General features: G+C 44.0%; 2 protein-coding genes across 2 annotated transcripts in view; one reads left to right on the forward strand and one right to left on the reverse strand.

Moving 5' to 3' along the window:
- The window catches only part of slc23a3 (solute carrier family 23 member 3), a 130,245-nt gene that overhangs the window by 104,690 nt on the left and 10,033 nt on the right, over positions 1-15,522 (forward strand). The gene's annotated exons all lie outside the window — the stretch shown is intronic.
- Positions 1-15,522, reverse strand: part of LOC122551807 (indian hedgehog protein-like) — a 77,501-nt gene that overhangs the window by 2,604 nt on the left and 59,375 nt on the right. Inside the window, exon 2 of the mRNA XM_043694286.1 lies at positions 7,940-8,201. Coding sequence (XP_043550221.1) covers positions 7,940-8,201 — 262 coding nt within the window. The remainder of the gene's footprint in view (positions 1-7,939; positions 8,202-15,522) is intronic.

Consider the following 15,522-nt stretch of genomic DNA (forward strand, 5'->3'; position numbering starts at 1 on the left):
GACTTCCAGCATCTGCAGTCCTTCCTTTCTCTTAAAACCAACCCCCATTCCACCCAGCAAACCAATCCTAACTTGAGGGAGCAAAAACATTATTGTTACCACTCTCACATTTGTTTTGCCCTGTAGCCTTCAAAACTTTCAATTGTCAAATACCTATCCAGTTTGAATTGAAAGTTATTACTGAATTTGCTTCTACCAGATGTTTGGGCAGCTCATTCTTCAAGAATGTATGAACTCGGAGCAGGAATTAGCAACTCAACCCCTTGGGCCTGCTCTCCCATCTAATACAACCATGGCTGATCTCATCTCGATCTCACCTACACCTTCCTGCCCATTCTCCAGATGAAGGGCTTTTGCCCGAAATGTCGATTTTCTTGCTCCTCGGATGCTGTCTGAATTGCTGTGCTTTTCCAGCAATTTCCACTCTAATCCATTCTCCAGAATCCTTCAACCCATTACTAATTAAAAAATCTATCTCGTCCAAATTTATTCAATGTCCCAGCATCCATTGCACTCTGGGGTAGTGAATTCCACAGATTCACGACCCTTTGAGAGAAGCAATTCCAGACATAAACTCGTGACTAACATTTTCTGCACCTTTCCTGATTCTATTGCCAATTCTTTTAAATCTCAGACCATTAATTACATAGTTTGCTGTCAGCTTTTCCCTGTCTGTTCTGTCAAAACCTTGTATGGTTTTTGAACACCTCAATTAAATTTCCCCTTAACCTTCTCTGCTCAAAGAAGAATGATTGGTGTCTGTAATTTCTCTACATTAATAAAGTTCCTCCTTCCTGGAATTATTCTGCTAAGTCTGCTCCTTGCCCTGACCAATGCTTTGACATGCTTCTGAAAATGTGCCCCGAATTGGAAGCAATATTCCAGGTGAGGTCAAATCACTGGTTCCAAAAGGTTTAGTTTCCATACACTATGATTCCAAACATATAAGGCCAAAGATCACACGTGTCATTTTAATAGACTTTGTAATTTCTTTAGCCATCTTCAAAAACTTGTAATAGATAGGAAAGTCTGAAAGAGTGAGACTGATTACAGATGGGGGAAGAGTTAATGAGAGATAGAGACAACAGTCCATAAGGTGAGAAAACACCTTCTCTCTGCCTCTTCCGTTTTAGTATTAGCTCAATTAATCACTCTCCATCACTGCCTCTCCAACCTTCCTCCCCTCATCCTTGTATCTCCTTCTTCTGTCTCTCATTTCATGCTGTTTATCTCTCGCCCACTCCAAATCTACACCTTTGCTTCTGTTGTTTGCAGTCTCTTTTCCTTCAGCTCACTATCTCTAACTTTCCCTTCTTATCTGCATCTGCTTTTTATTCTCTCATTCTCTGTCATTTTTCCTCATTGCGTCACACTCTTTCTGCTCCCTAAATCTCTATTCTCTATTTGCCTCTCTCTACTCTCTATTTCCCTCTCTTTCCTCTTCTCCTTCACTGTCTCACCATCCTCTCTACTTCTCTCGTGGTGTCTCTCACTATCTCTCCCCTCTATTTCCATCTCACTCTTCTGCTTCATTCATTCATTCTCCTCTCCCTTTCTCTTGCTCATTCTCCTATTTCTTTTCCTCACTGTATGTCTTTCTCTCTCTCTCTCTCCCCATCACTGTCTCTGTCTCTCTTTCCCTCACCATCTCTCGTGTTCTCCTTCCTTCAATGCCTGTCTCACATATTTCTTGCTATGTCTCAATTATTTTATTTATTACTCCTGAAGGAAATGTAAAAAAATTAAGTATTAAGTATTAAGAATGAATAATTCCCAGATATTCTGTTTGTTCAAGTTAAGTGCAAACAGCGAAACCATGACGACAGGTGATCCTATGGCCACTCCCAAACACAGCCCCAGTACATTCTGAATGGAAAGCAGCAAATCTGCAGCAACCTCTAGCAACAAGTCCAGGCCATTACCACCTCACTCCAATACATCCTTCATGTTGAGAATAGAAACTCCTGCGCCTGGGGCAGTATGGTGGCACAGTGGTTAGCACTGCTGCCTCACAGCGCCAGACACCGAGGTTCAATTCCCACCTCGGGCAACTGTCTGTGTGGAGTTTGCACATTCTCCCCATGTCTGCATGGGTTTCCTCCGGGTGCTCCGGTTTCCTCCCACAGTCCAAAGATGTGCAGGTCAGGTGAATTGGCCATGGCAAATTGCCTGTAGTGTTAGGTGAAGGGGTAAATGTAGGGGAATGGGTCTGGGTTGGTTGCTCTTCAAAGGGTCGGTGAGGACTTATTGGGCTGAAGGGCCTGTTTCCACACTGTAGGGAATCTAAATCAAAACAAATGTTAAAGAGAACAGGAAACTAAATGTACACCATAAGGAATAGTGAACATTGTAGAAAGGAACAACTCCATCTGCACAATAAAAATCAGACCCAGTGTATTATTGAGAATAGCAGACCCTGTGCATGTAATAGAGAGTATCAGCTTCTGTATAAAGGAAAATGAGTAGCAACCCCCCTTTATTTCACAAGGAACAGAAGACACTGTGTAATTCCAGGGACTAGTGCCTTTGTGTATGGTATAGAGAATAACAATTCTTGTGTATATTATAAAGTGCTTCAGTGCAGTGAACGAAGTATTATAGAAAATAACAGTACCTGTGTATGTTGGAGAAAATGAGGACTGCAAATGCTGGAGATCGGAGTTGAGAGTGTGGTGCTTTTCCAGCACCACGCTCTCATACCTGTGTATGTTGTCAGGAATAGTGTCCTATTCTGTGTTATAAGGAATAGCAGCCGCTGCGTATATTATAGGGTCTAGTGTCCTACTGTGACTTATAGGGAATGATGTCCTGACATACTTTATAGAGAATAGTGCCCCAGTGTGAAGTAGAGGATAAAGGTCTTGTGCATATTATAGGGAACAGTGCCTTACTGTATGTATTTTTAGAGAAAATCAGCCCCTGTGTACACTGTAGGAATAATGCCCAGTCTACATTACAGGGAATAGCAGCCTGCTGGTTTGTTATATATAACAGCTGCCGCTGTATATTTTGAGAATAACAGGCCCTGTATACACTACGGAGAATAAAGTCTTAGTGCATATTAAAGGGAATAGCTGCTCCCCTCTTACCGAGAATAGCAGCTCTCAAGTATGTTGTAGGGAATGTGCCCATGTGTATCATACAGAGAATAGCAACCCCTATACCTTTGTAGTGAATAATAGCCCTGTGGATATTATAGAGAATAGCAGCCCTGTGCAATTTTAGAGAATAGTATGCTCTCTGCATGTTAAAGCGAACAACAGCCCCTGTGTACATTAGAGGTTCCAATGTTTCAGTGTATAGAGAGTAGCCCCGTGCATATTACAGAGAATAGCAGCCCTGTGTAGCATTAACTGATAATGACTCAGTATAAATATGTCCCAGTTAATGATCAATTGTTTTAAGCTGATACTTGGAACCGAAAGCACACTCCTTAAATCAATAAACGTAATCTTCCTACGCTGTTGTTTTTAATTCATATATGGCTTCTGGCTGAAACTTCCTCCAGATCCATTCATTCTTAGCTTTAGTACCTTAAGGCCCTAGGTTCTGAATGGATTTGGGAGAAGAGTTGACTTTTGTCCTCCATCCTACTCTCAGGCCCTGCTGTTCTGCAAGGTAGTTCAGTCAGGCTTGACAACATTTTCTAAGACTTCCTTCTGTGTCATTGGTGGGTCAGGCAAAACTAACCCATTGAAATGAACCAGCCAGGGAATGTGTAATACTGATCCTCATGGCAATGGCTGAAATTGGACATAAGGTCTCGATGATTTACATTCACAAACGGGAAAGTATCTTGAATTGAGCTTGCTTCTACCTGCCAGCTCATCAGAGAGGCCTATCTGCAATATGGGATGAAATACTTCACATTTGTCAAAGTCCTCCCTCCCTAACAGCATTGTGGGTGTCCACACACCAAATACACAGCGGCGGTTCAAAATGGCAGCTCCTGCCACCTTCTCAAGGGGCAACTAGGGACAGGCAACATCGCAGCCCATCATCACAGGGAGGCGATGGCCTAGTGATATTATTGCTGGGCTGTTAATCTAGAGATCCAGGTAATTTTCTGGGGACACAGGTTCGAAACTTGCCATGGCAGATGATGGAATTTGAATTCAATTTTAAAAATCTGGAATTAAGAGTCTGATGATGACCATGAATCCATTGTCAGAAAAACCCATCGGGTTCACGAATGTCCATCCTGGCCTACATGTGACTCCAGACCCACAGCAATGTGGTCGACTCTTAAATGCCTTCTGGGCAATTGGGGATGGGCAATAAATGCTGGCTCAGACAGCAACACCTACATCCCAGGAGTGAATGAAACAACAAACACAGACTGTCCAACACAGAAACAACTGATTCAACTCAAAGGATCCATGCTGCTGTTTATGCTCAATATGAGCCTCTTTGCAAACTATTCCATCAAGCCCCATCACTGGAAGGGTCACTGGATTGAAACCTTTATTTGTAAATGTAGCCAGACCTGCAGAGTTTTTCCAGCATTTTCTATTTTTATTTGTTTCCACAGTTCTTTGTTCTACATGATCTGATCAATGGATTCATCAATTCCTTTTTTCCTCCCCGTCGTATCTTTATCCAGTTTATTTCCTTTCCCTTCTCCAATGCTGCAACTTATAATATGGTATCCAGGATTTTTCAGACCTCCAAGTGTGATGTCCCCTGGCCTGCTCTCCCTTGTGTAACAGCAGCTGACAGGCATTGGTCTCCCCAGTTAGAAAGAATGTGTTTATTTTGCTCTTTTTACAATCCTAGGACATCCCTGAAATACTTCATAGAATTCCTATAGTATGGAAGCAGACCATTTGGCCCATCGAGTCCACACCAAACCATCAAAGAGCTTCCCACCCAGACCCAACCCCCTATCCTATCACCCTGCATTTCCCATTGCCAATTCACCTAGCCTGCACACTACAGGCAATTCAGCATGGCCACCTTCGGATTATGTGAGGAAACTGGAGCACCTGGAGGAAACACACACAGACACATGGAGAAAATGCAAGCGCCACACAGACAGTTGCCTGAGGCTGGAATTGAACCTGGGTCTGTGAAGCAGCAGGGCTAACCACTGAGCCACCAGGCCATCCTCTCCTTTGAAGTCTAGTTTCTATAGAAATAAACAGCAGCAGCCAATTTCCAGACAGCAAGTCCCTCAAATAGCAACATGAGAATTAGCAGATAATCAGTATACTGTCTGAAGGATAAATATTCCGTCAGGTCATGGGATAACAGCATTGTTCCTTTTCCAATATTTCCATTTCTTCCCACCTGAGATTACAGAGTCTCAGGATCTAATGTATGACACCTCTGACAGCATAGCACTGTCTCAGTTCTGCATTGTTGCTCAAATCTTTGAGGTTTCATCTTGATTGTCTGACTCAAGAAATAAGAATGCTACCAACTGAACCATGCTGGTTTGGACATACTTGAAATAGGTCAGAATGAAGTAACTTAGAGCTCCAACATTTCACAGGTCCCTCTGAATCCATCCTCTCCTGCACATCCTTATGACTCCAGCATTATATTTAACCTGCCTCTTATCATGTCTTCACTATATCCTCTGATGCTGAACAGTCTGACCCAAGGAAAGGACTTTCTTTTATCACTTTATGCTCCAATCCCAATGAATTTCAGGCATGAAATTCTTCCTCTGTCATCTTCACCTCCATGTCCATTTCTTTGGAGAGGGGTCCTCTGTCCTTGCCACACAGATCCTTTCACCCATCTCCGATACTCCCTCTCGGCCTGTACTCCTCCCTCTGGCCTCTTATCTGTTTCTCATTGAGAAATGTTGATGTGACACCAGCCAGGTTAATTTCTCTAATTTGCTCACTCACTCTTACCTGTCTCCCTTGAAACCTGCTACATTCCGTTCTCTCAGGGCTAACCCTGGCTTTTTTGTAGCGGTCTGCCGGGAAGAGCGGGGTAGCTGTTGTTGTCAATGGTGGCCAATGTTGACCTTACAGGACCTTGCAACTCTCAAGATGCTTCCTCCTATCACCCTCTGGATCTTTTCCTCACCACTCAACACTTTAGGATCGTCACTGACTGCATCTCCAGAGCTTCCTACCTCATATTCTTCCAATCCTGCACAGCCCACTTATATGTCCTTTCCAAAATCCACAAAGAGGACTGCCCTGATAGACCTGTCATTTCAGCTCCTGCTCCACCAAACCTACTTCTTCTGATTTTCTTTCTAATTGGATTTAGAAGAATGTGTGGGACCATCCCATAGCAAAGTCTTGATGGGGCTGGACAAGCTAGATGAGGGAAGGATGTTCCCGATGTTGGGGAAGTCCCGAACTAGGGGTCACAGTCCAAGAATAAGGAGTAAGCCATTCAGGACTGAAGTGAGGAAGAATGTCTCTCCCACAGGAAGCTGTTGGGGCCAGTTTATTACATATATTCAAGAGAGAGCTGGACGGGGCCCTTGGGATCAAGGCGTATGAAGGAAAAGCAGGAATGGGAAACTGAGATTGCATGATCAGCCATGATCATATTGAATGGTGGTGCAGACTCGAAGGGCCAAATGGCCTACTCCTAATCCTATTTTCTCTGTTTCTATCTTGACTCTATATGTCTCTTCCAACTTACATTTATGATTCTTCTGATGTTTTACATCAATTCCATAGTCTCCTAGTTTTCTTGCTTTAGCTACCTTCTCTTCCCAGTGGATGGACAATCCTTCTGCACCTCCATTCCCCATCAGGATCTGCTGAGAGCTCTCCCATTCTTCTTGGAAAGAGGCCTGAACCATCCCCCATTCACCACCACTCTACTCCGCTTGACTGAGCTCATCACTGTCAACAATTTCTCCTTTCACAAAGTCAGAAATCACTGGAAAAACTCAGTAGGTCTAGCAGCATCTGTGGAGAGAAAGCAGGGTTAACATTTAGAGGACCGGTGACTCCTTCAGAACATTCTGAAGAACAATCCTGAAGAAGAGTCACTGGACCTGAAACGTTAATTCTGCTTTTTCTCCACGGATGTTGCCAGACCTGTTGGGTGTTTCCAGCAATTTCTGGCTTGGTTTCTGATTTCTAGCATCCGCAGTTGTTTTTTTTTTAAGTTTCTTCTTTAACCTGTCTCACTGTCTCCAAGTCAAAGGTGTGACTCAAGAGTTCTGAACAAGAATCACATCGGACTCAGAGCGTTAACTCTGTTTCTCTCCCCACAGATGCTATGAGACCAGTTGGATTTGGAATCCCGACAGTCATAGAATCCCTAAAGTGTGGAAACAGGCCCTTCGGCCCAACAATTCCACACCAACCTTGCAAAGGGTTACCCACCCAGACTCATTTCCCAACCCTGTTACTCCACATTTGCCCTTGTCTAATGCACCTAACCTACACGTCCCTGAACATTACAGGCAATTTAACATGGCCAATTCACCTTAACCTGCACATATTTGGAATTTTGGAGGAAACCCCCGCAGACACAGAGAGAATGAGCAAATTCCACACAGACAATCACCCGAGGCTGGCATCGAACCCGGGTCCCTGGAGCTGTCAGGCAGCAGTGCTAGCCACTGAGCCACCATGCTTCCCCCAAGTTTTGCTATGGGTTTGGAGTCACATGTAGACCAGACCTGGTAAGGATGGCAGTTTCCTTCCCTAAGGAGCATTGATGAACCTGATGGGTGTTGCCCCCAAGAATGGATTCATGGTCATCATTAGACCCTTAATTCCAGATCTTAATCGGATTCAAATTCCACCATCTGCTGTGATGGGACTTGAACCCAGGTCCCCAGAACACAACCTGAGTCCCTGGATTACTAGTCTAGCGATAGTACCACAAAGCTATTGCCTCGCCTCATATGCCAGGCTATTTGAAGTATTGTAACTCTGAGTGAAATTATCGGCTGTGATCTTTAAAAGCCTGATGACAATAGGTACAAAATTGTTGCAAAAGCCTTTACCTGATTTGACAGAACAGTGGATATGAGCCTTGGATTCATAATAGACCCAGTCAAATCCTGCTTCCACTGCCAGACGGGCCAGCATCCCGTACTTGGAGCGATCTCGATCCGAGGTGGTGATATCCACAGCTCGACCCTCGTAATGCAAGGATTCCACAGAGTGGTGACCGTCTTCATCCCAGCCTTCTGTTACTCTCAGCCTCACCCCTGGCCACTGGTTCATGACAGAGATCGCCAGAGCATTCAGCTTATCTTTACACCGCTGCAAAGGGCAAAGGCGAGAGTTATTAATGCATGGTCCGATATAGCTTATACCTAACCACCACATCCCCTGCCCCGCCCAACTACCCATCCTCCCATCTGTATCCACTCAGTCTGGGCAGGCTGCTCAGTAGTGAACACGTAGTTGTTTTAGGGAGACACACACACACATCAGAGACACAATGGGCAGGTCCCAGTGACATGATCACTAACAGGTGACAAATTCACAGTGACGCCAAAACACAAAGATTGCAGCTCGCTGTATTAAATACCTGGTTTGATATTCTCCATAACAAAATCGGGGCCAATATACACAAGAACTGTTCTTCTCTGTGGTGTCCATAGGGGCTATCAATCTTAAACATTTACACAGAGGTTGCTATTCTCTGTAGTATCCACTGGGGCTACCAACCTCTGAAATATTGATAGGGTCTATTATTCTGTAAAATATATACAGGGACTGCTGTTCTCTATAATATATACAGGAACTGCTATTCACCACAATATACACAGGGCCTGCTATTCTCTATAATATACATAGGGGTTGCTATTCCCTGTAATATACACAGGGTCTGCTATTCTCTATACTATACACAGGGACTACTATTCTCTCTTATCTACACAGGGACTGATATTCTCCATAATATACCCAGGGACTGCTTTTCTCTGTAAGATACAGAGGGTCTGCTATTTTCTGTAATATACACAGGGATTGCTATTCTCTGTAATATACGCAGGGACTGCCATTCTCTATAATATACACAGGGACTGATATTCTCTGTAATATACACCCAGGGACTGCTACTCTATATAATATACCCAGGGACTGCTTTTCTCTGTAATATACAGAGGGTCTGCTATTCTCTATAATATACACAGGGATTGCTATTCTCTGTAATATACGCAGGGGCTGCCATTCTCTATAATATACACAGGGACTGATATTCTCTGTAATATACACCCAGGGACTGCTATTCTATATAATATACACAGGGACTGATATTCTCTGTAATATACAGAGGGTCTGCTATTCTCTGTAATATACACAGGGATTGCTATTCTCTATACTTTACACAGGGACAGCAATTTTCTATAACATACGCAAGGACTGCTATTCATATAATATACACAGAGTTTGCTATTCTCTATAATATACACAGGGATGGCAATGTTAATAATATATACAGGGACTGGCATGCTACACACAAGGGTCTGCTATTCCCTATAATACACAGAGGGTCTGCTATTCCACAAATTACACACATGGACAGCAATTATTTTACATAATATACACAAAGACTGCTATTTTCACTTCAGATAAAAGTGGCTACAGTTCTCAGATATCCATATAAATGTCGACAGATATATCAATAGGCAGGGAATAGAGGGGTATGGAGCACGTTAGAGTTTAGTTTAGGATGGCATCGTGTGTCAACTCAGCGTTGGTGGGCCGAAGGGCCTGTTCCTGTGCTGTACTGCTCTTTGTTCTTTGTGTTTCACAACCATGGAGTATCTCAAAGTGAATTTCTGAAGTGTCAGCAACTGTCGAAATGTGAAGAGCCAATGCACACACAGCAAGATCCCACAAGCAGACAATATTGGTAGATAAATATTAAGCAGGATAGCAGGAAGAAGTGTTAGGCTTGTCTTCAAAGTAGTGCCATACGACCTATAGGTTACAGCTTAATGTTTTATCTGAATGTCAGCCCCACTGATGGTAGCAGCACTGTCACGGTCCACAGAGAAGCCTTTTGTGATTTAGTCTGGGCAGAAGTTCACTTCAGCCAGTACCTGACCGGACAGTGTAATGTGTAACGATATTGGGGCCGAACAAAGACTGGATCTCCTAGGGCGTCTAGGGGCTGGATCCTAAAGAATGGTGTTTGGGTGAGGAACCAGGTGGAACCACAATGACAGGGAAGGGATGGGAAGAGAGGGGAGCGGTTAATGCAGACACGCCCTGGCGCACACGCATGAATCATGCCAGGGACACGGTTTTCCTGACAAGGTCACATTGTGCCTGGAAAGCAGCAATTAAACAAAAGCGCCAATTAGCAGGAAAAGGGGTCTTGCATTCCCTTACTCACCCATAGCCTGTCTTTCCGATCGTACTGCCAAATGGGTTATTTAATTGTGCAGTAATGAACAAGCTGTGCCAATTCCCAGATAAAGCCGCATACCTTTTCAGTTTACCATTGCTAATAGGTCACCAGAGCAGTTACATTTTGAAGAGCAAATATGTGCTTATGATCTGAGCACCGCATTTAGCCAGCTAGGCCCATCCCACCTGAATACCCTCAATCTAATTTTCCACATAAGATTGTTCTGATAATTCCAGTTCTCACAGATTAGCTGATCAAAGGGCCGCAGAGAACAGAAACTTGGCTTGTAGACTGTATTCGTCTATTCTTCTGATGTGTCACCCATCCTTGTATATACTCTCACGCCTTTTCTTTATTTTTGATACCATCTCTGACTTTTTTCATTAACCACAAACCGTGGATCCTCCATTTGGGATTTTTCTTCCTTATAGGAATGCATCTATTCTGCGCATTCTGAAATAATTTACTCCAAGGCACTCAATGGCTGGCTGTTCACTAAGATTTGGGTGCTGTGTTTATTTCATAGGATCCTTGCAGTGTGGAAGCAGGCCATTTGGCCCATTGAGTCCACATCACACCTCCAAAAATCATCCCACCCCATGGCTAACCCCCCTAGCCTGCACATCCCTGGACACTATAGGCAATTTAGCATGGCCAATCCACCCTAACCTGCACATCTTTGGACTGTGGGAGTAAACCCAGAGCACGCGGAGGACACCCACATAGACACGGGGAGAATGTGCAAACTCCACACAGACAGTCGCCCAAGGCTGGAATCGAACCCGGGTCTCTGGCGCTAACCACTGAGTCACCGTTCCACCCGTGGCCTGATGTTGTTATACACAGGGTAAGGGATAGCAGAAATGCCTCAGGGAGGTTGATGACAACCACTGAGTCCATCCTGTGTTACAAATAAATCTGATTGAGGATTCAAAAGGAATATCTTTACCCAGAGAGGGATTAGAACATAGAACTCACAACTGCAAGGAATTGTTGAGTCAGGGAAGCATGTGAAAGTGAAAGGATTTATTAATGAGTGAATTGGAGTAGATGGCAGTAAGTTTGTGTGGATCACCAGCATTGACTAATGGGGCTGATGGTCTGCTCTGTGCTGTGGGTTTGATAAATGATTGCATCAAATTGGATCAAATGGAAATGACACAATACCAAAGTCATTTAACACTTTGAAAGAAATGCTAAATGTAAAGCTAAATGCCTCGAAAGATCAGAGATGGAAGGACGAAGAAACTAAACATGAACACATAGAAAATAGGAACAGGCAAAGGCCATTCAGCCCTTCAATGCATGTTCCACCATTCAGTATGATCATGACTAATCATCCAATCAGTACCCTCTGCCTATTTTCTCCAAAGGACTATAAAACCGTAAGATATGGGAGCAGAATTGGATCATTCTAGGCCATTTTTAGCGCATAATTGTCTCCAATCAATAGGAGCACCTGTCCTGTGTTTACACTGTCCAGTCATGTCAGAATTATAGAGGTTTCTATGAGATCCCACCTCATTCATCTAAACTCCAATGAATATAATCCTAACCAATCCAGCCCTGCCATCCCAGGGATCAATCTGGTAAACCTTTGGTGCATTTCCTCCATCGCCAGAACATCCCACCCCCAGATAAGGAGACCAAATCTGCACGCAATACTCCAGCTGTGGTCTCACTAAGGCCTTGTACAATTGTAGAAAGACACCCCTGCTCCTGTACTCGAATCCTCTCGCTATGAAGGCCAACATACCATTTGCCTTCTTCACTGTCTGCTGCACCTTTTACGCTTATTGTCAGTAACTGGTGTACAAGGACACCCAGGTCAAATTGCATCTCCCCTTTCCCAACCTATTGCCATTCAGATTATAATCTCCCTTCCTGCGTTTCCGATCAAAGTGGATTGCCCATTCACTCAACTTGTTCAAATCACATTGAAGCTTCCCCGTTCTCTTCTCATAGCTCATTATCCCATCCAGATTGATGGCGTCTACAAAGTTGGAGATACTACGTTGAGTTCCATCTTCTGGAACATAGAACATAGAAAAGCACAGCACAGAACAGGCCCTTAAGCCCATGATGTTGTGCCAGGACTTAATCCTAATGTAAAATACAGTAACTTAACCTACGCACCCCTCAACTCACTGCTATCCATGTGTATGTCCAGCAGTCGCTTAAATTACTACGTTGAGTTCCATCTTCTGGAACATAGAACATAGAACATAGAAAAGCACAGCACAGAACAGGCCCTTAAGCCCATGATGTTGTGCCAAGACTTAATCCTAATGTAAAATACAGTAACTTAACCTACGCACCCCTCAACTCACTGCTATCCATGTGTATGTCCAGCAGTCGCTTAAATTTCCCTAATGACTTTGCTGCCACCACCTCAACTGGCAACGCATTCCATGCATTCACCACTCTCTGTGTAAAGAACCTACCTCTGATGTCTCCTTTATACCTTCCTCCTAATAACTTCAAACTATGACTTCTCGTACCAGTCAATCCTGCCCTGGGGAAAAGTCGCTGGCTATTGACTCTATCTGTTCCTCTCATTATTTTGTACACCTCTATCAGGTCTCCCCTCTTCCTCCTTCTCTCCAGAGAGAAAAGTCCGAGCTTATTCAACCTTTCTTCATAAGGCAAGCCTTCCAGTCCAGGCAGCATCCTGGTAAACCCTCTTTGCACCCTCTCCAAAGCCTCTGTACCTTTCCTTCTAAATCACTAAAATATATATCGTGAATCGTTGGGGTTCAAGCACTGATTACTGTGGTACCAGACTAATCTTTGACTGCCAGGAGGAAGTGAGAACTGCAGATGCTAGAGATCGGAGTTGAAAAGTGTGGTGCTGGAAAAGCACAGCCGGTCAGGCAGCATCTGAGGAGCAGGAGAGTCGACATTTCGGGCATAAGCTCCTCATTTCTGATGAAGGGCTTATGCTCGAAATGTCAACTTTCCTATTGCTCGGATGCTACCTGATCGGCTGTGCTTAATCACTGGCTGCCACTCAGTAAGAGACCTGACGAGGATCAGGGTCAATGCTGGGATATAGGTCTCTTCAATAGGTAACCTATGGGAGACCCACAGGATGGGAGCAAAGCGAGGGGAGAGAAACCTCCGGCCATTCTGCACATACACTGCGGGTGCTGGAAATCACAAATAAAAATGGAAACTGTTGGAAATGGTCAGTGGGTTGAGCAGCACTGGCAGGGAGATAGAAACAGAGTTAACATTTCAGGTCAGGAACCTTTGATTATAGCAAGAATGTCTGAGATGTAACACTGATGTGGAGGTCCCCGTGTTGGACTGGGAATGACAAAGTCTGAAATCACACGACACTAGGTTGTAGTCCAACAGGTTTATTTTAAACCACAAGCGTCGTGATTTTTGATTTTGAAATATAACACAAATTTGAAACAAGGATTTGCAGGGTGGGAGGAGGTGAGGAAATATCAAAAGTTCAGGTCCTGGATTGAGCAGAGTTCTTGAGGCATTTGACTGCAGAAAAATCGCAGTGCAGAAAGAGACCATTCAGCCCATCGTGTTTGTGCCGGCCGAGATAAAAGAAATCTAGCCGCCATTCCAATCCCACATTCCAGTTTTGCAGGTAACCATGTTTCGGACACAAGGATTGTTTTGAATAATTGAGGGTTTCTCCATTGCCAAACCAGGCACCAACACTCTTTGGGTGAAAAAGACTTTCCTCAAGTGCCCTCTACCCTTCTACCAATCACCTTAAATCTGTGCCCCCCCTCCTTGTAATCGACCCCTCTGCTAGAAGAAACTAGTAACCCCCACCCCCCAACATCCACTCTCTCTTGGCCCCTCATTGTTTTGTCCATCTCAATTAAGTCAACCGTTAGCCTCCTGTGTTCTAAGAAAAACAACTTGAGCCTATCCAATCTTTCTTCATAGTTGCAGTTTCTGAGCCCTGGCAACAGTCTTGTAAATCTGTACAGCATTCGCTGCTCACAATGTGGTCTCCTCTACACTGGGGAAACAAAGGTTAGGCCGGGGGAACACCTCGCAGAGCACCTACGTTCTGCCCACCACAAAGACCCTGAGCTTCCATTTGCCTGTCACTTTAACACCCCACCCTGTTCCCTGGCCAACATCTCGGTCTCAGCGAAGCTCAGTACAGGCTGGAAGAACAGCACCTCATTTTCCGCTTGGGAACCCGACAGCCTTCTGGACTCAATATTGAGTTCAAAAACTTTAGGTGCCGTCTCGCACACACCCGGCCTTGTTATCACTGTCTGTTATTACACACAAACCATTGTTAGCCACTAACAGTCCCCATGAATAGCTATCCAACCTCCAAGCCAGATCATTATCCACTCCTTTGTCTAACTGTTCTTTTCTCTCCCTTTGGGCTCTATCGTTTATTCCTTACCCCTCTCCCCACCCTATCTCCTGCATACAAACCATATAATCCTACCTACCATCAATTCTGAGAAAGGGCCACTTGACCCGAAATGCTCACTCTAATTTCTCTCCACAGACACTGCCAGACCTGCTGAGGTTTTCCAGCAATTTCTGTTTTTGTGTCTTGTAAATCTCCCTTGGACTTTCTTCACAGCACTTTTATCCTTCCTATAATAAGGTGTCCAGAGTGGAGTCAGTAACTCAATTCCAAAGAAGTGCCATATCAGACTTGAAAAGTTAACTTTATTTCTCTCTCCACAGATGTTACCAGACCAAGTTCCAAAGGGAGTGGAGTATATAAATGGCAAGGCTTTGCTCAAATTATATAGGACACCAGTCAGACTACAGCTGGAATACTGCGAACAGTTTTGGGTCCCATATCTAAGGAATGATAGACTAGCTCTGGAGACATTTCAGAGAATGTTCACTCGGTTGACCCCTGTACAGAGAGATTTTTTTATGAGTAGGGGATTGCGTAACTTGAGCTTGTACTCATTAAAGTTTCAAAGAAGGAGAGGTGACCATACTGAAACATATCAGATTCTAATGGGGTTTGACAGGGTAAGTACAAGTGGGGTTGTTGTGGGACAGTTTAGGACCAGGGAACATCACCTCAGAATAAAGGATCACCCAGTTAGAACAGAGTTGGAGAGCATATTTTTGACTCAGAAGGTAGTGAATCCATAGAATTCTTTATAACAGAGGGCTCTTGAAGCTATTAAGTATATTCAAGACTGAGAGATTTTTAATCAGTCAGGAAAATCAAGGGTTATAAGGAAAAGGCAGGGAAGT

Source organism: Chiloscyllium plagiosum, chromosome 7 (assembly GCF_004010195.1).
Source record: "Chiloscyllium plagiosum isolate BGI_BamShark_2017 chromosome 7, ASM401019v2, whole genome shotgun sequence".
In the NCBI taxonomy this organism is placed as follows: domain Eukaryota; kingdom Metazoa; phylum Chordata; class Chondrichthyes; order Orectolobiformes; family Hemiscylliidae; genus Chiloscyllium; species Chiloscyllium plagiosum.